The sequence below is a fragment of the Heterocephalus glaber genome, unplaced genomic scaffold (assembly GCF_053883595.1).
Source record: "Heterocephalus glaber isolate CG9 unplaced genomic scaffold, H.glaber_assembly_v1.0 deba00001538, whole genome shotgun sequence".
NCBI classification, from domain to species: Eukaryota; Metazoa; Chordata; class Mammalia; order Rodentia; family Bathyergidae; genus Heterocephalus; species Heterocephalus glaber.
The window spans coordinates 40,725,748-40,750,104 of NW_028258333.1; the positions used below are offsets into that span (position 1 = coordinate 40,725,748).

Here is a 24,357-nt window from a genome sequence, read left to right on the forward strand (position 1 = left end):
AAGATGGATTATGTAAAGGTGCAAATTTCCAATGATGAATGTCATTATATTGTATACCTTAAATGTAACAATAAAATTAATAATACTTAAAAAATAGATGTGCTTGACTAAAGACAGATAATTTAAGAAATATTTAAAATGATGTGACCAAAGAATATCCCTTAAATGTGGTAACAACTGTAGCAGCTGTAAAACTCCAGGAGAGCTTAATGGTAATTACTGAACAAAATACATTTTTTTCTGACATTCAATGAAAACCCAAGATTTTCCTATTCTCAGTAGATAAAACCTTTAAGAAAGTAGAATAATAATTTTCTTTTAAAAGAAGTACAGTGAAAAACTAAATGATTTATAAGCTCTGGAACTTGGGAAAAAGAAGCCTCTTTTTAATAGGTTTGAATTTATTTGAATTCATTATGTGGTTTCCCAAATGCTGTACACATTTAAAATGACCTTTCAGCATCCAAGTAGGAGTCTCAGAGAAAAAGGATGAAGAGAATTTGTTTCAATTAAGATAAACATCAAGTAAGATCCAAAGATACTATGTGAATTCCCAGAAGGAAAAACTGTTGTCAAAAAATAGAAAATTTCAGGGACAGCAGTAAAGTTGGTGAAATTTAATTGTGTGACATTTTAATGATGCAAAGAGCTATCACTGAGTGTGCAGAGAACACAGGGCTATCTTTGGATATGTTCCTCTCTTTCCTTCCACTTCTGCTGGCTCAATTTGGAGTTGTTTTTGAGTGCTTCTATGTAGCTGCATTGTCATTTTTACATACATACTTATACATATACGAATATGTATATGAATGGTATCTGGGCAGGATAAAACCCTGTAATTCACTATGGTTAAGAAGTGGTAGACATTAACTAACAAATTGTTATGGTTGATAGAATAATAGTGGTATATATATATTTAATGGATATTATGTTGTGAGAATTACAGTGCAAAATATTTCACAATAAAATATTCATTCAGGCTCTTTGGTTGTTACTATTCCTTTTGTTTCTATTTTATTGTTTTATGAACCAGAAATTACTTGAAAGATGAACACAGGATGATAACTGAGACAATGCTTTGTGCAGGTTTCAGTTTTACCAGCCAATAGTGTGGTGTTGGAAGCTGACAGACCCCACTAATAAATTACTTGAGCGTGGCCAGTACAAAGGGAAGCATCCAGGCCCTGGGCAGTCTTCCCAGTGAGAATATTTGTACCTGGTCTTGGATATATGTCTCTCACACTCCTACTCTGGTCTGGAGCCTGTAATTCACTTCTATCCTTTGTATTTTCACTGCAGTCTCAATCTATCATCAGCAGAAGGTCAACATTGCATTTGCAGGGAAGACTATTCCAATTAGTTGTTAGAACCTTTCTTTTGCTAGCATAAACCTACAAACCAATTATATTTTCAAACGCAAATCATAGCTAAGTTTAGCTTATAATGGCATTATAACACTGGAAGCTATGCATTCTAGCAGGAGAGAATTCAATAGCAGGTAGCCTGGTGGGTGAGTTTCTACCTAAAGTGAAGGTGTGATCAGACACCTAATAAAAATGCTCTGAAACCTAGTGACTTGAACTCTTGAGAGGGTCTTAAACCGCGTAGAAAGGAGAGATTTACAGCAACGCAGCAATCTTGAGAACACATTTACCCCAGAGTGCTTTTCTGCTCTCTTATGTGAAGTCCTTTCTCTCTGACCTCAACCCACCCAGGCTCCCAGGAACACAGGCTAGCTCAGAGATCAGGTCAGACAGATGTACAAAACAGCTCAGTCAAGAAAAGCACTGAAGACTAAAGAGTAGGGAATCCTTCATTTCAAGATGTCCAGATTTTCACTGAAAATCTGTGTAAGGACCATATAAATATAAACACTTAGTTTTTTGAGGAATCTCCCACTGATTTCTACAGTGGTTTCACCAGTTTCCACTCCACCAGCAGTGGAGAAGGGTTCCTTTAACCCCACAGCCCTGCCAGCATTTGGTATTAGTTTATTTCTTAATAACAGCCATTCTTTCTAGAGTGAGATGGAATCTCAGTGTGTTTTAATTTGCACCTCTCAAATGACCAGTGATGTTGAACTTTTTTTCATATATTTATTTGCTGTTTCTACTTCTTCATCTGAGCAGTATCTATTCATTTAGATGCTCATTTTTTATTGGGTCTTTAAATTTGGGGGCATCTCATATTTTTTTAGTTTTTATATATTCTAGACAGTAGTCCTCTGTCTGAGGAGCAGCTGGAAAATTTTTTTTTTCCCATACTGTGGGTTGTCTTTTCACTCTGATGGTGTATTCTTTTCTGTGCAAAAGCTTTTTAATAACATGAGATCCCAGTTGTTGATTCTTTGTGATAGTTCCTGTGCGATTGGGGTTTTGTTCACAAAGTCTTTACCTATACCAGGTTCCATTTGACCCAGGTATTCCCTTCTTGGTATCTTCCCAAAATAATTGAAAGTATTATACCATGGCAATACATGCACACCTATACCGGCACAGTTTGTAATAGCTAAATCTTGGAAACAGCCCAAATGCCCATCACCAGTGAATGGATAAAGAAGATGTGGGGTTTTTTTATACAATGAATACTACTCAGCCTTAAAGAAGGATGAGCTTGAAACATTTATGGCTAAATGGATGCAGCTCGAGACCATACTCAAGTGAAATAAATTGGACACACATGTAAATATGACATTGTTTCTCTGGTGTGAGAAACTGAACGTGTAAATGAGGACCAAAATGTATAATAGACATTGTGACATAGGAAGAAAATATTCAAATGGGTAGGGGAACTACAGAGGGGGCAAGAGGAAAGGAAGGAAGGGAAATGAAAAGAAAATGAGAAAATAAGGAAAAACTGGAAAGAAAGCTTTAGTAAATAAGGAGGGAAGGAGGGGTTGAAGGGAGGGTAGTGGAATGGGAAAAAAATCAAGATATATCATGTACAGGTACAAATTCCCTATATGAATATGATCATTGTGTATATCTAAAATGTACCTATAAACTTAATTAAAAAAATACAAGCACTCTTTTTTTTTGTGGTACCTGGGATCGAACTCAGGACCTTGCACTTGTGAGGCAGGCAGCGGAACCACTGAGCTAAATCCCCAGCCCAAAAATACAAGCACTTAAGAGCACTCTTTCATTTCTTTTCATTTTAAAAGAAGATATGGCTTTCTTTCTGTGCCTCAGTCCACTTGCCTGGTTCCTTCTGTTCTCCACTTTCCTGACTACTCCAACTAAAGTATATCTCCAGGATACACAGATATACACACACACACACATACACACACAGTTGTTTAAATCAGTCTCCTGTGAGTTCTCTTCATTGCACTTAAACCACAATTTGAAATAATTCTATTTGTTTAATGATTTAAGCTCATGAGGGAGGTGCCATTGTAACTCCAGAGCCAAGCCCAACAAAGAAACTAAATGTGTATTTGTCTATATAGAAACTGCCTTATACAAAACTAGAGGAAATTATCCTAAATAAAAGTCTTGTTGAATTATTTTATATACCCATGCATTTATATCTCTTATCATTTTAGGCTACTACCATATTTCCCTGAAAATAAGACCTAGCTGGAAAATAATCAGCCTTGAAAATTAGAGATCAAAAATGTCCACCTCAATCAGCCTATCCTTGTCTTACATGCTTTACAGCATAGCTACTGAGCTAGAGAAAAGTGATGGCAGGTAAGCCAAGAATAGAGTACGAGGGGTATGAAGCTGAGAGAAAGAGAAGTTCTAGTTACAAATTAACATAAAATTCAATTAAAATCTTATAAACACTGTTCATAACCCAAATCTTGTAGGTTTCTTGACTACTAGCTAAAAGTTTGTGAGAGTGGAAATCCATACAGTGGGCACTGGAGAGGCAGGATATACTAGGTGTGGTAGGTTCTGAAGCCCTCCAGTTAAAAATTACTCCCATAGAGCTGGAGTGGTTATAAGACACTGAAATGGTAATGGTTCAGATATAAGATTAGGCATCACGGCATAATGAAGTTCATTGTCAAATCTGATAATAATATGATATTTCTCTGGAAACAGGTTTTCTATTGTCACATGGTAACTTTATAAGGCAGTTGCAATCCTTAAGGGCAAACCCTAATGCCATTTTCTTCTGATTTTCTGAAATTTCTGGAATTTTGTCTTTGACAGTTCTTTCAGTAACTCCTACTAGATCTCTATTTGATGAAATGACCTCACTTAGATTAATTCAGCTATAGCCAAGGGTTAAAGATAATAATAAAAGAATATAACTGGGCCAGAGATTTATCTTAGTGGTTCCGGTGCCTGCCTCGTAAGCGAAAGGTCCTGAGTTCTATCCCCGGTACCAAAAAAAAAAAAAAAAAGAATGTAACTGCTCAGCCATAGTAATAGAAGGAGTCTATTTGGAAAGCTGGAAAAAAAACTTAGTAGAAGTTATTTGTAGAAAAGAAAAGTTTACTTTCCTTACTAGTGAAACAGTAACTCAAAATTTTTCAAAATTTAGGTAGAAACTATAAAACTAACAATCTCTGGGAGATTATTTGTTAAGACAGATTTCTGACAAGCTAAGTTGTAAAATTCTCATTTATGTGTTATTTTTATTAAAAATTTACTTATTGCCAGAAATTTTTTCTGATGTTCTACTGTCACATTCCCTTTTTATACATACATTAAAATTTCCTGGCTTAAATTGTTGAACATTTAAAGGTTAAATTCACCTAAACAAGAAATATGTTTATTCTCAAATGTGTTCAAATAAGGTCAATTTAAATATTTAACTTGACCAACAAATCTTGTGAAGAGGTGATGAAGGAAATATTTTACTTAGAATGAAAATATCTCTTAATAAAATGGCCTGGATATCCAGGCCAAAAAAAAAAAAGAAAATATCTCTCTAGCCCAGGAAAAATATTTTGCTTTGGAAAAAATTAAGTAATCCAGATTAATTTCACATTACCTGACTTCCAGATGCAAGTAGTGAGGTTTTTTAATTTTTCTGTTCACCACTGGATTTCAGAAAGGAATGGAAACACTTTTTAACTATCAATATAATATCCTATCATGAAAGTAACAACTATCACAAGGAGATAACAGTAGATAAATTAGAAATCCTCTGCCCCTCAGGAATATTTTGTCCACTAATTGTAAATTCTATGAAGATGACGGCATCTATTTCATAGGATGGCTGAACTGAATATATTAGAAGTAGTTTTAAATGAAGCAATGAAAAAGAGCACCTTTACTTTTTCAACTAATGTACTCACAGAAGTGAAACTCTTCTTTAAAGACTATAAGGCCAATGGCTAAAAAATGTTTGTATACAACACTAAAACAAATCACTTCCTCTATTACTGTGGGTCAGTCTTTGATTTTTTTTAGTATTCTTAAATCTTTAAATTTAAAAGTGTGGGAAAGGCAAAAGCTGATTTTATAACAGGAAAAGTTCAGAAGAGAAGCAGGCAACCTAACCCTTCATGATCTCTGACTTTGAAGGTCAAAGGTCAATTCTCTTTTTTAGGGCTCAAGCCTCTTTGGTTCAGCATCTAGCATGAGGAATCTGCCTGGATATGACAGCTATGATGGGCATCAAGATGGTCACAGGAAGATAAAGTGAGCCTGAAGTGGTGCTCTTGGTACTTACTGCCAACATGTCTCTCAGCTGTACTTCAGAATCACTCACTGAGAAAGTCAGCTATGTTTACTGGGTGATTAACATGTGCAATACTCTTTAGCACCTCTCTGTGCACCATTCATTATTAGTTGGTACTGAGACGCATCAGTCAAGCAAAGAGAAATGTTGAGGAAAACTTGAAGGTGTAGATTCTAAAATGGGAAATAAGGGAGAAATGGAGAGTACTCAGAGAGATGTGTTGAGAACGGAATTCCCAGTGGAGGTGGTCAATTAAGTTATAGAACGCCACAGCAAATTAGTAAAATCCTCCCAGATACTTTACAATTCCTTGCCATTAGGAAAAAATTTTGTCTCTACAAGTCGCCTAGTACAGTCTCTAGCAAAGCGCCATCTAATTAAAAATAATAGAAATAAAAGCAGATGGTTTATAACATAGAACATGTGGTTGATCTACCCTCACGCAATGGACATATGTTGACTGCCCATGACGGGAGGATGCACCGGGCTGAGAACAGAGGTTCTTCCCTCTGCAAAGAACAACCCCAGTCTATCCTATAACATACTCATAGGACAGCCAGGAGAGGCAGCAGACATAACTGCAAAGTTTCAAGAGTTAAACAGAACAATCTGCAAGGTTTTATGAGAACACAGAGAAGGGAGTTTTAATTTTGAACAGGGCTGTCTAGGAAGGATATTTAGAAGAAAGGTCCATTTGGTGTGAACCTAAACAGAATAAGTACATTTAAATGTGTTCAAACAATTATTGTAAAATGACATTGTGTAGGATTAAAAAAAATTTATGTTAGGGATCAAACCCTGATCCTCCTTGTACATGGTAAGCATATACTGTACACTGAAATACACCCCATTTCCATGGCAGCACTTGTAAATGTTCATACAGTTTTATATAATAAATTGTGATTTAAATATTACACCTATTTTTTTAACCTGTAATCTATAATCTCAAACAAAAGTTTACTTAATCAACTATATATCAGTGAGGATGAATGAAGCACACAAAGCACACACACAACAATTAGGGATGTGGAGGAATCGCAAACATCGTTTTGTAAGGTAGTGTGGGGACGACAGACAGAAACTAGTACACACTATACTATTTCTTTTGTGTAAAATTCAGACACAGAAAACTGTAATTTGGGATTGTTGAAATCAGGATCATCATTATCTTTAGTGGGAGTGGACAGTGGCTTACACAGGCGCAAATATGATTTTTGGCTCCTGCTAGAACTGTTTTTAATGTGGGCAGTGATCACAAAGGTGGCATTTGATAACTAGAATTATTATTTCTTTTACTTGGTTTACAACATCCAAAAAAGTCTTTATGTTCACAATATTTACACAAAATATGTTCTTCATAGGTGATAGTAAAAAATATATAAAAGTGACCCTACCGAGGTCCTCAGTCGTGCGGAACACACGCCGAATCACCCCGCTGCAGACAGGCAGGTCTGCCCACACCATACCAAGGTCCCCAGTCGTGTGGAACACACGGCGAATCAAGCCGCTGCAGACAGGCAGGCCGGTGCATGCCCTACCGAGGTCCTGAGTCGCACAGAAGACACCAAATCACCCTGCTGCAGAAAGGCAGTCACCTGATTCCACAATACAAAGACACAGAGGACACCAGACCACCAGACCAAGGTATTGAGTCCCACTGTTCCCGGCCCAGAGGTAGGGGCTTCTGAGCCATCGTCTCACTCTTCCTGGTCCAGAGGAAGGGGCTTCCTGGTCACCATCCCTCCCGCTGCTCCCAGCCCAGAGGAAAGGGCTTTTGGGTCACCATACCTACCACTGCTCCTGGCCCCTGTCCCACCTCACCCAGCTCAGAGGACGTAATCTGTGCAGGCGCTAACAGCCCCCTGCCACAGTTGAAATGAGAAAACATGTAAATAAATCTCAAAACCAGACTTCCAGATCACCTACAGCAACCCCAAAGGGAAATAAGATGGAACACTCTGATACTCAACCACCTGGACCCACTGAACTGGCAACAAAAGGGGATCTGAAAAAAATGAAAAGAAGAGCAGGACAACCCCAAAGCTCACACAAAGGAGGAAATTATAAAGATGAGAGGAGAAATCAATGCAATGGAGACTAAGAGAACAATACAAAAAAAAAAAAATCAATGAAGCCAAGAGTTGGTTCTTCAAAAGAATCAACAAAATTGACAAACCTTTAGCCAACCTTGTCAGAAAAAGGAAAGAAAAGGCCCAAATCCATACAATGAGGAAGGAAAAAGGTGAAATTACAACAGACCCAACAGAAATATAGAGGATCATCAGTACCTACTTCCAGAACCTATACGCCAATAAGATGGACAACACAGAAGAAATGGACAGATTCCTAGATACATATGAATTACCAAAGTTGAATGACGAAGACTTAAAAATTCTGAACAACCCAGTATCAACCAATGAAATTGAAAATGTAATTAAAAACTTATCAACTAAGAAAAGCCCGGGCCCTGATGGCTTCACTGCTGAATTCTACAAGACATTTAGAGAGGAACTGCTGCCACTACTGTTTAAACTCTTCAATGAAATTGAAAGGGAAGCAATACTCCCAAATTCCTTCCTGGAAGCAAGCCTCACCTTGATCCCCAAAGCAGAGAAAGACCCAACTGAAAAAGAGAATGATAGGCCAATCTCAATAATGAACATAGATGCAAAAATCCTTAATAAGATACTGGCAAACAGAATGCAGAAGATCATCAAGAAGATCATACACCCTGATCAAGTGGGATTCATCCCAGGGATGCAGGGATGGTTCAATATACGAAAATCAATTAATGTAATACACTATATCAATAGAGCCAGGAACAAAAACCATATGATTATCTCCATAGATGCAGAAAAAGCATTTGACAAAATCCAACATGCATTTACGATAAAAACCCTACAAAAAATTGGAATAGATGGTCTCTACCTCAAACTGATAGAAGCCATCTATGAAAAACCAACAGCCAATATCATACTAAATGGTCAAAAACTGAAATCCTTCACACTCAAATCAGGAACAAGACAAGGATGTCCACTCTCACCACTCTTCTTCAATATAGTTCTGGAAACATTAGCCAGGGCAATTAGACAAGAGAAAGAAATAAAAGGAATAAAGATAGGAAATGAAGAAGTCAAATTGTCATCATTTGCAGATGACATGATACTCTATATAGAAGACCCCAAGAACTCCACCAAAAGTCTTCTAGACTTAATAACCAAATTCAGTCAAGTAGCTGGTTATAAGGTCAACACACAAAAATCAATAGCTTTCCTCTACACAAATGACAGACTCACCGAGAGAGAAATAGGGCAAATAATTCCTTTCACAACAGCATCTAAAAAACTGAAATACCTAGGAATCATCCTAATGAAAGAAATCAAAGACCTCTTCTCTGAAAACTGTGGCACTCTGAAAAGAGAGATTGAAGATGATATCAGAAAATGGACAGACATCCCCTGCTCCTGGGTAGGAAGGATTAATATAGTGAAAATGGACATACTTCCAAAACTGCTATATAGATTTAAGACAATTCCAATTGAGATCCCAGCAGCATACTTCATAGACCTCGAGAAAACAATCCACAAATTCATTTGGAACAAGAAGAGACCCAGAATAGCAAAAGCAATTCTAGGTAACAGAGACATGGCAGGGGGTATCACAATCCCTAACCTGCAACTATACTACAAAGCTACTGTGATAAAAACAGCATGGTACTGGCAGAGAAACAGACCTGAGGGCCAGTGGAAAAGATTAGAAGATGCAGAAACAACACCAGACACACTCAGCCATCTCATCTTCGACAAAGGAGCCAAACACCCTCACTGGAGGAAAGATAGCCTCTTTAATAAATGGTGCTGGAAAAATTGGGCTTCAACTTGCCAAAGATTAAAACTAGACCTATATCTCTCACCATGCACTAAACTAAAATCAAAATGGATTAAAGATCTAAATATGAAAATAGAAACTGAACAAGTTGCAACAGAGGTTAGGTAGAAGCCTTGAAGACATCAGTGTAGGAAAAGATTTTATGAACAAAACCTCAGTTGCCCATGAACTAGCACAAACAATCAACAAATGGGATCTCTTCTTATTAAAAGGCTTCTGCACAGCAAGAGAAACCACCAGCAGTGCGAAGAGACAACCCACAATGTGGGAAAAAATCTTCACCTGCTCTTCCTCAGACAAAGGTCTACTATCTCGAATCTATGAAGAACTTTAAAAGATCAGATCTCCCAAATTTAAAGACCCAATCCAAAAATGGGCATCTGAAATGAACAGACATTTCTCAGACAAAGAAGTAGAAATAGCAAATAAATATATGAAAAAATGTTCAACATCACGGGTCATTCGAGAGATGCAAATGAAAACAATGCTGAGCTTCCACTTCACTCCAGAAAGAATGGCTGCTATCATGAAATCAACCAATAACAAATGCTGGCGGGGCTGTGGGGAAAGAGGAACCCTGCTCCACTGCTGGTGGGAGTGTAGACTGGTGCCACCACTGTGGAAATCAGTATGGAGATACCTCAAAGAACTAGGACTGGAAGTCCCATTTGACCCTGCTATTCCACTGCTGGAGATCTTCCCCAAAGAATTAAAAGAATCATACCACAGTGATATATGTGCACCCATGTTCATAGCAGCACAGTTTGTAATAGCTAAAACTTGGAAACAGTCCAATTGCCCATCAACTGGAGACTGGATAAAGAAAATGTGGGGTTTTTTTATAAAATGGAGTACTACTCAGCCATAGAAAATGAGAAATTACAGACATTTATAGCTAAGTGGATGCACATTGAGGCAATACTCTTAAGTGAAATAAATAGGACACACATGTGCAAATACTGAATAGTTTCTCTGGTGTAAGAAACTGAAAATGTAAATAAGGACTAAATGTATAATAGGTAATGTGAAATAGGAAGAAAAGGGGCAAAGGGGAAGGAAGTGGGAGGGCTAGGGGAAAAGATAGACGGGAATGGGATTAATATGAGAAAATGGAAATATAGAAACAAAATCTTTGTAAATAGTGAGGGCTGGAGGGGTTGAAGGGAGGGCTGAGCAAGGGTGAAAAATAAGAACCAAGAGAGACTATGTAAAGGTGCAAATTTCCAATGATGAATGTCATTATATTGTACACCTAAAATGTACCAATGATTAGAATGAATAATCGATAATGTAAAAGAGGAAGAAAAGGTCCAAAGGGGTAGGGGTAGTGGGAGAGGCAGGGGAAAGGAAAGAAGGGAAAGGAAAAAATGCTGAGAAATGGAAAAAATGGAAATAAAGTCTTTGTAAATAGGGAAGGGTGGAGGGCGTGAAGGGAGGGCTAGGAATGGGGAAAAAATAAGAACCAAGATGCATTATATAAAGGTACAATTCCCAATGAGAAATGTAATTGTGTTGTATACCTACAATGTACCAATAAAAGAATTTAATACAAATATATATATATATATATAAAAGCTTACATATGGATTTGCATGTATGTAAAACCTATTTCTGCTATGATATTATCTGAATGCAAATTTAACAGGAGAGTTTACATATATAAAATGATTATGAGATCACAGGGGTCACTTAAATGGCAAATGGCCACGTTATAACCCCTCTTTCCCCTGAGAGACATCAACGATTGATGACAACATTTTTTCTCTCTGAGCCGCACAACACAGCTCGTAGTACATTTTCTCACGTATCTACCACTAATTTATGAGAAGTTGCCCATAGATAAAAAAAATTAGCCATCTTGGTTTCCAATAACACTGCCTGTTTCTTTTGTTATTTACATGAAAAAGATCTTACAATTATGGGAAAATTTTGCGTGTGTTTCTAAGTGTATAATTTCATACATATGCATATAAAATATTTCTCAATGATAATTTCTGTATAAAGGCATATTTGCAACAACAAGTTGACTTTTTAAAAATCTCTTTTATATTAGTCTAGAAACATTTACTGATTCCTGTATAGTTAGATCCTTTTTAACAACAAGACTTGGATATATAATTTTTCTTTCCAATCAAAGGACTCAGGGAATCTTCTGTGGTCCACTTTCTCCCCTAGGGTAGCCAACTCCATCCTCAATTATAACCCTTAACTCAAGGCACAGTTGTTAATTATAACAAAAAATACTCTTACACATTTTTTGGTACCTATGCATATTAAAATAAATAGAAACAGGGACCATGGAATGTTAATTGCCTACTCTCACTAATCTATTGGATTCTTGACATGTGCATCCCTATGGCTTACCACATGTCCTGAAGCAATACTCTGGGTTAGGCAGGAAGATACCAAGAAGGGGAATAGCTGGGTCACATGGAACCTCTAGTTTTAGTTTTTCGAGGAATCTCCACACTTGGTACCTTCCTGAAAGAATTTAAAACATCATACCACAGCAATATATGCACACCCATGTTTATAGTGGTACAATCTGTAATAGCTAAATATTGGAAACAGCCCAAGTATCCATTGATAGGTGAATGGATAAAGATGTGGGTTTTAAAAAAATACAATTGGGTACTAATCTGCCATAAAGAAGGATAAATTTGAGACATTTATAGGTAAATGGATGTACCTTGAGATCATACCCTTAAGTGAAATAAATCAGATACACGTTTAAATAAATACGGCATTTTTCTCCGGTGTGTGAAACTGAAAGTGTATATAAGAACCAAAATATATAATAGATAATGGGAAATGGGGAGAAAACATTCAAATGGGGAGGGGGCAAGGGAAGAGAAAAAAGAGAATAGAAGGAAAAATGGAAACAAAGCTTTTGTAAATGAGAGGAAGAGAGGTTGAATGGAGAGGAGGGGGTTGGAGAAAAAAGAAGAATTAAGCTATAGTATATACAAGTACAAATTTTCTATGATGAATGTGATCATTATGTATATCTAAAATGTTCCAATAAAATTAACCAAACAAAGCAGAACTGAGATGTGTTATATACATGTACCAATTCTTTACAATTAATGTAATCATTGTTGACTAATGTGCTAATAATTTTTTTTTAAAAAAGGAATATACCTAAGGAGACCACATCTTTTGCCTGTTGTCTTTTTAGACAGAAAATTCATCTGAGCGAACTAGTACCATCTTTCTCCATGAACAGACAGAGAAAGAGATTTAAGCCCGTTTTGCTAAACTAGAAGGAAAGAATAAACTAAAGAGGAATCCTGCCCAGTCTGTAGTCTGATAAGGAGGATAAGATTCATCTATGGTTGTGTGAATAATGATCTATGAATGATCTATAAACTATGGAGCTGTGAATAATGATGAATGACATAACCAAGAACAAACTTTAGGACTAGAAGAGAAGGCAATTTAGAGCACTACAGAGGCATGCCAGTGCCATTATTGTGAGACTGAACTACCAGGCAGCCCCAAGAGGAAAGTCATATGGAGACAGCTCTCCCATGGATTCACGTCCCGATAACTTCCAGGACCAAGCTGAGCCATTCCTGTCAGATTAAACTCCTGCCTGGTCAGTTTCTCTGGAAGATTCTGTCCAATTTTTGAATAACTAAACCATAGTGTTTTAGCTTCCAATAGATCTCTTCTTATTCTATCGCCTTACTTCTTTGACCAACCTACAAAGAGGCTTGTCTTCCTTGAAATCCAGGGTTAAATGTGACTTACCCAGAATACCCGGTTGTACAGAAGTGCTTCTTCAGTCTGAGTTTTGCCCAAGAGGACCACCTTATGGAAAAGAAGCCCTTAAAGAGTGAATCAGCTTTCACATATGGTTCTTGACTACTTAAAAAGTCACACCAATACACAAATTTGAAAAATATATAATATAAAGTAACATTTCCTAAGCACTTAAAAGAAGTGCTAAGCACTTTGGGCATATTAATTCATTTAACGTATTAATGGATATAGTATGGCCAAAACTAACATTTTATACTTTTAAAAATTATGTGAATCCATGAAATTGTCCTTTTCATCACACAACTTTGAATAAGTTGCTTTACTAGGTCTCAGCTTGCTCATCTTCAAAGGGAGGAATAAGAATGCTGAGTGTCCCACAGTATTTACCATACTTCTTATCAAATGCACAGCATGGTGCCTAGAACATAATAAGGACTCACTAACTCGAGACTGCCATTGTATTTATATCCATTACAGACTATATGAGAAATAAAGGACTGAGTTTAGAATTTTAGGATATGAATTATAGCTACTTAATTATTTATGTGACTTCTGAAATGTTTAACAATCACAGTGCAGTTTCTGGAGAGGGTCTTGGTCCAAAATGGTATTTTGCATTTATTCCTTTTGGAAGATTGTTGAGGCCTCAATCTCCATAACTTTGTATATAATCCTCCAGTCCAAGTTTTGAAAAGTTATGATACAATTATTGTGGCACTAGTTAATTTGACCAACATGTTTAAGAATTGCATTGAAGTCTAACAGAAATTATAACAGAACTGCTTTTATTCATTTGCCTAATAGAATAGCTTTCAGCTCTCTAGTTGACCTCAAAATTCTGAGTTTAAAAAAAGTATTGAGTTTAAAAAAAATTGAGTTAAAAAAGTATTTCTCCAGCAAAACCTTTTAATACTTAAGCATTCACATTGTTTCTTATAGCTATTCTTGATCTTACTTGACCAAAATTGTTAAAAACTAGCAAAATGTACCAGCTTCACACTGGGGTTAGGAGTGCAGAGAATTAGATTATAGGTTATTCTCTGTGGTCCCATTCATTTCAAAGGGTTTATGGTCCTACAAACTGGTCCAACGCCAAAGATGAAAAACCAGTGCAATTTACAGTGCGACCAGAGGGAGAGGATCAGGAAGCTGAGTGAGTCAGGAAGTAGAGCTGGGTCTAAGGGATGGAGCTGTGTCAAAGGCCACTTTCTCTTTCCTTCCACATCTCTAGGGTCTATGCTTGAAGGCTTGAATGCAAAACTTGGGAGAGAAGGCAGACAAACATCAAAAAGAACAGGTTCTTGAGACACGTTCTAGTATGGGCTAAAAGGAGAAGTTTGTTCTAGGACAAGAAGGAAAGGTGTAAGAAGCAGCCTGCTGATTACTTTTTGTAATGCCACAAGGCAGAACCACATGTGGACAAAACAGGTTGGATAGTATGGAAAATCACACTAAGCCAAGGAGAACCAAACCAAGGAGAATCATAGCAGGAACAAAGTAGGATTTCATATTAGACAGACCAGGGTTTTTCTGAAGCACCCTGATTTTACAAGCTGTGTTACTCATGTTTTACTTACAGAGTTGTTTGAGGATGAAAATGACCTCAACTGTACACACTGTCGAGTTCAATTAAAAAGCAGATGTGCAAGATTTTAGCTGTCATTAGTATTAAGGTTACTGATCTAACTACTCCTATAGATGTAGGAATTGCTGGCCCTTGCTAGCTGGTGAGCCTGTATCAATCTACCTGCTGTTCTGTGACAAATTCACATTACGAAAGGAAACATTACAACCAGTACTGGCTTATTTCATGTTATAATGCCCTTGGTTATAAGTCGATAGGTTTTGCAGTGACATCCGAGGTTAATGGTAATTCATCATATAAACTCCTTGAAACAAAAAATTCTATGCCACATTGCAATGTCATGAGTTCATAGAAATTAGAGATTGTAATCTGCTGAATTCTACACATATATGAGTATTTCATACAAATGAAAAGAGATGAATTTCTTATCTTAGATGTATTTTAAATAGCAAGGAGAATTAGGCACAATGGGACCACTCTTTTGCAGGAAGTCTGAAAACAATTACAGTACATATGGAAACTATGTTTAATGAAACATTTCTTCTAACAAGTCATACTAGTCCCTTCTACTTTATAATTCAGAATGAATATTTAGTAATATGAAATGAAGAAAGACCAAGAACACTAGTAGTTTTCAAATGTCATAAAAGAGAATCTACTGATAACTAGAGGAAATGGGTTAAAATTTAAGCTGAGTTGAAATCTAAGCAAAGGAGATTGTTATTAGACATAAACATTTCCTAAATTGTGGGTTTAAAACATCAGGACTGGTTTCATAAGGAAGCTTTGGAAATAGTGATCGGTGCTATGTACTGTACAACTAGTTTCTAGTATTCTAATTTTTGGTTTCCACTCTTGTATAATAGAGAAATGCAGTTGAGTCCCTTGACCCTCTGACTGAAGTTAATAGGGCTGAGATGATGGGTGGAAATATCCTTTACTTTGAGTGCATTGATGTCAGCTTTCGTCCAAAAGTTGGCAGTGTGATTCAACAGGGTAGGGTGCTAGATCATCAATGTCTGGTCCAAAATGGGCTGGAGATTTTATGCTGACTTCTTCCTAGAATTTTTTCTCCTGAATGGCTACACTTCTCCAGATCGGCCCTTGAAATCTTTCTCTTGTATTTTTATAACTTCTATTCCGAGGAGCAGGTCAGCCTTCTGATAGCATCTCCCACCATATCCTCACACATCACCCAGGATGCTCCCAGGAGAGCTAATCCCATAGGAGTTCGACAGTGAATAATAACTAGTTACCATTCATATTTCTCTTTTGTGTTTAGAAACTGGATCCACAGGCTCTAGAATTTTTCCTACTCTCAATTCTTCTAAAGTACTTCCTAGTATAGGTCCAATCTGAGCTAAGAGCTAGGCAGTTTGAGAGCTGAGACCCACCCCAGGCTCAACCTCTGTTAGGTCTCTCTATATATTACATTTGACAGCACCTTCCCAGGCTCCCGGTCATTGTGTCCTGTTATAACCCAGGGCTTCCTCTAGGCCCTTACCCCTTGAGACATATGATATGTTAGACTAAAACATACCTTACCGCTACTGTCCCATTTTCTAACATATCTCTAGCTCCTGTATTTTCTCTTCAGAAAGCAGCTATCTCTGGAGGAGCTCCTCAGAAAATCTACATTTAGCTTTTAAGACTGAACTTTCTTCATAAATATTATCCTAATGGACCAAGCAGATCTCCCACAGGTGCCATTCCCTTGCCTTTATACAGGTTTTGACATCCTATATGTTTATGACCAGAATTACTGTATTTTGGGCCAGGGATTTAGCTCAGTAGTTCTGCCACTTGCCTCGCAAGCATAAGGACCCGAGTTTAATCCCGGGTACCAAAAGAAAAATTACTGTATTCACATATAGTCCCGAGACAGTGCTCCAAAAGGAAAGTAAAAAAGTACTTGAAGAACACATTAATAGCCCTCCTCTTCAGCTTCATCTTAGAATCTCCTTTTCTCAATTTTGCTAGTAACAATTGAGTGGCTCCATCACTAGCCATTCTTATTTTCATAATTGCGCTCTTGCCCTCATTCCTTCTGGTTCAATAAAGTTTACTACATGATTGGAATGACTGACAGAGGGACTTATAAGTAGACTGTTCCCTTACCTCTGCTGAAAGGCAAGATTTAGTTACAGAGTCAAAACCATCACATGACCTAAATCGATGGGGAAGAAGAGTAAAGTTACAGTTTGGACCAAGTGCTGCTGTACACATGAAAAAGATCCAGCTGTATTGATGTAAAGCCTACAGAATTCAAAGTCACTGAGCAGATTATTATTATTATGTTACCTATGAACTATATCTACCAGTGACATGATAGAAAAGGTAAACGGAGAGCTCCAGTTTAAATACCCAGACTAAAGGAAGATCTTTCTTCTGATGAATTCAATACTAGTTCAGCATCTCATTACATCACCATGTTGAATTACTGACCTGTTAGGTACACATATTTTTAATGATCTTTGATTTCCTCCTTACAGACAAGTATGAATGGGTAAAAACTAAGATGCTAAATAAATAATCGGTTCTTTACTATTATTATAATTACAACTCTTTTGTGATTTTTTTCAGAGGTGAGAAATGTCCCATGAATGTTAGGTTTTATAAGGCAGAGGCATTTGAACTGTTGGTATTTAAATTCCTCAGGAAGTTCAATATAAATAAAAACATTTGTATTAAAATCCAAGTTACATTCATTTGGAAAAAGTGTCCAAATAAAAAAAAATGTTTGAAATTCAGACTGTAGTTTACATCTTTTCTCTTACAGGTGAATAGATTTGGCTGCAGAGGGACTAAGTGGTTTTTCCAGTGACAGAGCATTATAGATGTGGAGTGGACACACGACTTTTTCCAGGTAATTTGATAACTTAGGACTTTAAGGAGTAATCTTCAAACTACTCTGTTTCCCTGGTTATATTTTAAATAATATTCAAGGTATCTTAATCACTTCTCCAAAACATTATTTTTCTTTAGCTCTATTGCTTAAAAGATGTGACATCAGCAGAATAATATCAAAAATATATATTGTATGGTTAAAATTCTGAACCAATTTCAATAGCAATAACTTACTCAAGCAAAATCACAATATATATTGGATTGGCAGTAAATATGCAAATCCTGTTTAGTTTTCACTTACACAAGCTTCTAAAACCAGACAGAGGAAGGTTTCACGTGTTTTTCAAAGCTGATACAAAACCTATGAAACTTCACACAAAACTGGAGAAGCAGGACTTGTTTCTAACCTTACAGAGCTTGCAGAGAGCAGAGCACAACTTGCTAACATAATTGGAAAGATGATCTATTCAAAACTGGGAGCCACTGACCTTTTGCTTGGTGTTCTCTATTGTAGGGCACAGATGAGCTTACTTGCTGGTAGTGGAGAACATGATGACAGAAAGACTACCACTACAAGCATCTTTCAAATAGACATTTTTAACACACAACATCAGCCCTAAATTGTATAGACCATCATACCTCTAAAGAGAAAATTTCCACATATCGTTGTACATTCAGATGTATTTATAAGATGGACATTTTGCAGTCATTAAGAATGATAATTATTTAGACAGCAGTGGAGCTAACATGCTGAAGTGAAAAAGAGCGCTTTCTGTGGAATAAAACGACCCGGATCCTGTCCTTGGCAGTTCTGTTAGATGGCCTTGCCCAAGTTATTCTATCTCAGACTCATTTTTGCCTCCATTAATTTTGAATTAGCAACGCCATCCTTTCAGTGGTTTTATAAGAACCAAATAATATATTCCACCTAAAATTATCCATAATTCTTATTCATAAAAGACACTCAATAAAGTAAAAGATAAAAGAATTATTATTCAAAAGATAGTGATCTGGTAAATGAAAAGCAGAGTACAGAAACAATATTTACAATTCTTTTAAGGTATGTAAGTTAAGTTAAAAATGAGAATAGTTAAGGATGGGATAATGGGGGCTATGAGTAATTTTCCCATCAGTATGTTAAAGAGTGTTACAACTTTTTCATTCTCACTTATAAAACCAATCATATTAACCTAATCAAATGTTTTCCACTGTGATCTTAAGGCCAGAGTAAGAATGCTCAGTCAGTTTGGGTTTTTATAACTTAGGAGGAGAGCTTGGTTTATTGGTTTGAGCTTCAAAGTAACTCAAAGAATTGTATCTACCCTGTACTGAAATGCTCAGATTTTGAACCATGAGCAAACTGTTCTTGAATGGATAGATTATCTACACTAAAAAGGATGAACTCAAACTTTCATGTCTAGTATTTTCATAATGAAAAAATTCCTGCAATACAGTAATGCAGTATAAAAAGTATGTCCCTGCTCTGGCCAGTTTTACCCCTAAAAGGTAAACAGCACCAAAACTTGGAGGAGAGCCCTTCAGACTATTTTCTATGTCTATAAAAGTAAGTACAATTTTTACATATTTAATCTCAACTTTAAGATTTGCTTTACAAAAAAGTCACAGTTGTATTTTGGAGGAAAACATATCCCCCAATTATGTAATAATCTTAAATGTAACAAGTAAATTCTAAACAGTGAACAATCTGACAATACTAAAGAATAAAGTTCAGTATTTACCAAAATTCTCTATATTTCTATGTTCAAGGCTGATTTAATTTTTACTTAAACTAAATAACATAGCTTAATTAGATTAATAAGTATCCCTAGGATATGTTTATAAATAGAAAAATGTGATAAAGATATGAAAGAATAAGATAATATCATTGCAATATTATTTTGTTAAATTAATCTGAATTTAAGATGCATAAAATTCAAATATTTATGGAATGCAATGTCATTGTTTTGTTACACAGAACTAGAAGATAGACTATTGTTATTGAAACAATGGAAAAAGAAAGGCAAATAATGCACCAATCAATAAATTTCCTAACTGCATTAACTTTATGAGCATAAGAAAATACACATATTAAGGTTTTCTCAATCTCATGCATGAGAAGTTTTTAAAACAATGCTTAAGAATAAATACCATAATCACTGTCTGCTCTAACTTGGCTTACAGTAGGAACTCAATCACTACTGGATAAATAAAAGCAACATCTCATTTGCCTTTATTATATAAACTCAAAATTTATATCATATTTTATAAGAAAATAAATAGGCTAATTTCAAGATTATTTTTATTTCATTTGTTTGAAATTCATAAAACTTGAATTACAAGTAAGGCTGACCTTTTGCAGTCAGTCTGCAGAAGAAGACAGGAGACTTCCAAAGGTAGTATTTGACTTTGGGGCATCTCAAGGAAGACTGGGAGACAGATTTGGAAAAGCAGGCCAGTGGAAAGGAATTTGATTTATACAGACAAAATTAAGATGATAAAATCAACAGAAAGGCCCCCAAAACAAAGTATTCTGAAAAACAAAATGAAAAAAAGTTAGGGAAAAGGGAAAAACAGTAAATCAGTAGGATTCTTTCTCAGGAAGTCAACTGTGAAAGAAGATGAAGTAGGCTTTGCGTTTGAAAAGGAATGGGGGTGGTTAAGAAGCTAGAATAGGAACGCTGGAAGAAGACATTGGAGCTTGCTTTGTCTTTTACTGATAACTAGGAAATACGTATGTGTGTTTATGTGTATATATTTTGCTATGTACCTAATCTGTAATCTATCTTGATTTTGTAATACAAGCTTGAGTAAATTAATAAATGTAGACAAATAAATATGCATCCATTGTTTCTGAATGATAAAAAAGGATAATCAAATGGCAAAACTATTGTAATAGACCATTAAAAACTTAGGCCAAATTATTTGAAAGTTGAAATAGTTATAGTATAAAGTCAGATGTAAATTAAAAAGGTTGGTGTACTGTAGTTACAACACTATGTAGAATATTTAAAATTAAATGGAACAATAGGCATATTAACAAATCAAGATTTTTAATAGTATTTTGAATTGTGGACCTATTTACGTATGACAATATCTCATACAATTTAAAATAAAACACAAGAGTTGTGGATAAAAATAAACTGTGACAATTTCTGAAGAGTAAAGGGTGCTAACATTAGTCTCCTGAAATTAGTTCTTGCCATTTGAGCCATGAATTTGAAAATGTCTCCTAGCAGTTTAGGCAATGAGAAAAATAGCTTGGTTAAATCCTATTTATTTTAGTTTCTATTTTCTTACACGTGAGCTATCACAAATGCATAAGATTCACTTATTTTATGAATTGTGATTACATACATCAGAGATTTAGATTTGGTATGGGAATTCATGAACTAGTTCTGAATATTTCCCAGTATTAGCAAAATAAATGGCTTTACAAATATATTTGTAGATAAAAATTGTCTTGAAATAAACTCAATGGGTTATCACATGTATTATTTTATAAGGAAATACAAGCATTACAGGTGGCAAAATCTTTATCTACAACTTACTAAAACTTCATTAGAAATACTACCGAATGGGCAATTCTTACTTTTGGTTCACTATAAAGTACTAGGGTAATAACAGCACACAAGTCCCCATCCACATAAGCAGGGCTGAATTTCTGATGGAAATGATTTGAATGTTTAGACTGTCTTTGCCTGCTCACAAATGTGTAATAGATTTGCTTGCCTGCTTACATCCTGTCCCAACCCTCTGCCCTTAGTCACTGCTCTTATTTCTCCTATGGAAAGTATAATTACTTCCATTTCAAAGAGGTGAGTTTGTTGTTTATTTACAATCACTAGATAAATGAGATTAACTTTGAAACAGCCATATATTCTATAAATAGCTATTCTAGACACCAGAGTCACTTTGTTGGGAAATTTTCCTTCTGGGTCATATGCTTATTAAGCATTTCAAAGCAGCATTGGAGAAACAGTAAAATGAATATTAGAATACATTGAAATAGACAAACATGTAATATGGTTGAAATATCGCCAGATAGGATGGCGCACGTCTATAATCCCAGTACTTGGGAGGCTGAGGCAGGAGGATTGCTAAGAGTTTGAGGCTCCATAGCAAGAATGTCTAAAAAAATGGTAGAAATAAAAATTACTAAAACCACGATTAACAGGGAATATGATTAAATCATAAAAGATAACTTAATGATTAGCAATTTGATATAGATTTAACTACATAGTTTTATATTCAAGTTGGTTTCATGCATATATGATTAAAGAAATAAAATACTAAAGAAATAAAACACATCTGGGCCAACACGCAAGGCATTATTATTTTTAAACACAAAACTTGTGTTTAAGCACAACTTCCAGCCCACTTGCAGCAAGCAGAGAAGTTGAAATAACAAGCGACCAAAGCATACAGAGAAAAATGAAAAAGTCTTCATTTTCAAAACTCCGAACACAGCTATCGGTTTCTTTTTTTCTCCAAAGATTATCGCCTGATAAGTTACTACAGTCCACAGGGAGTTAAAAAATAACGTGAGCACCTCTTTGGACAGAGCAGACAAGATCAGGGAGCAAACAGAGAATAAAAGAGCCACCAATAACACTCTGTTCTTACAAAACCTTAACATCACACACCAGCCCGCGTCAGTAATCACTACCTACTCCGTATTCTGTCAGTCTTAAAATGGAAAGAGGGAAAGCAGGAGAAAAAGCACTTTACCAAGTTGCTTCTGTAGTCCTTAGGGAACTTGTTGACCGGGATCTTGGCTTCATAATAATGCTCATTTTGGAAAAAGAACAAAAAAAGGAAAAAGAAAAAAGTGTTTTCAAGTCTTCTAATTAATGCATGTCACCTGTCTTTCTGCAAAGGAGATTTTACATATTCCTTTTCCCAGGCGGACTGCTTGAAGAAATCCCCTTTTCCTGGAGTTCACCTCCTGTGCTCAGTCCGGCTCTCCGGGAAGGCTTAAACCCCAGGAGCGCTGTCCTCCTTCATGCTTTTACTCCGGGTACTAGCCTGTTCGGAAGTGACAGTTTCTTTTCTGTATTGCATTGCCAAGGGTGGAACTGAGCTTTTTTGAATCTATTCTTCATCTGGGTCACAGAGGAAAGGAGTGCACTGAAGGGGTCACTTGATCCCCTCTATTTTGCAACTCCATTAATCACAGGTTTAAAGCTTTCCAACACTGAAGGTGCTCATCTAGACAGAAAGGAAGAGAAAATGACAATGACCGGGTCCTGTAACACGGAGACCTGCCAAGAAATTTCACTTCGGCGCAACCACAGGAAAACAGTCTTCTTGGTGAAGCAGAGAAGTCAGGGAAGGAACAAAGCTCTCCACCCTGCATCGGGGTGGGCAGATTTACCTGCCAATGGCATTTCCGTTGTGTCCCCTGCTTAGAATCTGACTCTAAACCTTTGTGAATAAGAACTGTATCATTCAATCTCACCAGGCAGAAACTATTCCTCAAGGGCTGAATGACGTCTGTGAGAAGGCAGTTCAAAACATCACAGGGAAGTTGGGGGGGTGGGGGGGAAGCAAGCTCCCAGGCAGGCTTGGTTAATTGCTGAAACTTACAAAGCGAAGAGACAGATCAGCTGGGAGACCAGGACTGTAAACCAGCCAAACAGACTAGAGACCTCTCAAAACGTCTAAACCCATTTCCTCCTTTGGAAAATGAGGCGTCTGTGTTTTTCAGGGTCTGATTCTGTAAGCACCTTTATAAGGAACACACCCGTTGCCACTGAGATTTTTGTTTATTTTTTTTTAAAGTCGTTTTCTCTAAGCACCACACTTAAACACTGAAAACTTACATGTTCTCCTCAGGAGCAAAGTTGAAAGGGTATGGAGACTTAGCAACTGTTCCTTGTGATCAGATTTAGTATCACCCTGTGGGGTCGGTTGTAGGGATGTAAATTGCCTCTTAAAAAACTCAGGAAAGTGTAGCAGGCACTTTGAGTGGGGTGGTGCTGGAATGTTTAATCTGAAAAATCTAATGTATTGCTGCTAGACAAGTGGCTGCATGTACTGTGCCTGTTTCCTTGCTCAATGTTTTCTAAACCTTAGTTTTTTAAAATGACATGTATATTCATTGATTTGTGTACACAGAGACTCCTAGTTTGTTAGTTCCTAGGAGTGCTTCAAAACCTTACACCCTGCAAATATCTCTTACTATCTGCAAGACCAATACTTGCCCTGCAGCCTACATCTGAAATAAAAACTGTTCTATTACAGTAGATACAGTCTAAGCTGATTCCCACAGCTCCTAACAGAATCTACATTTGGCTACCTTCATTATCCCTCTGAGCATTTGCACAAGGGATATATATATATATAATAATATACACTTCTGGCTGTGCCAACTTCAATTAGTGTGGATGTGAATTATCAAGTGAAAAGAAGTATTCAAATTCCTTGAGTAACCACGTTAGTGCGTTGGTTCTCTAGTCTGACGTGAACTTGGTATTTATTTAGCATTTGTAGGCAGGATGTTGGAGTGCAGTTGTGACCCACCCAAACAACTTGGAAAATTAAAGTAGTAAGGCATCTGCCAGAGATTCTGGCAGCTTATTACAACAAGCCCTTCAACTCTTCCCTTGGTCACAATTTAAGGTGTATTG

The 24,357-nt window shown here is 36.5% G+C and overlaps 1 protein-coding gene across 1 annotated transcript in view; it reads right to left on the reverse strand.

Moving 5' to 3' along the window:
- LOC101715566 (3',5'-cyclic-AMP phosphodiesterase 4D) overlaps positions 1-24,059 on the reverse strand; it is a 276,516-nt gene extending 252,457 nt beyond the window's left edge. Inside the window, exon 1 of the mRNA XM_021261384.2 lies at positions 22,457-24,059. Coding sequence (XP_021117043.1) covers positions 22,457-22,521 — 65 coding nt within the window. The 5' untranslated portion in view covers positions 22,522-24,059. The remainder of the gene's footprint in view (positions 1-22,456) is intronic.
- Positions 24,060-24,357: the final 298 nt, after the last annotated feature.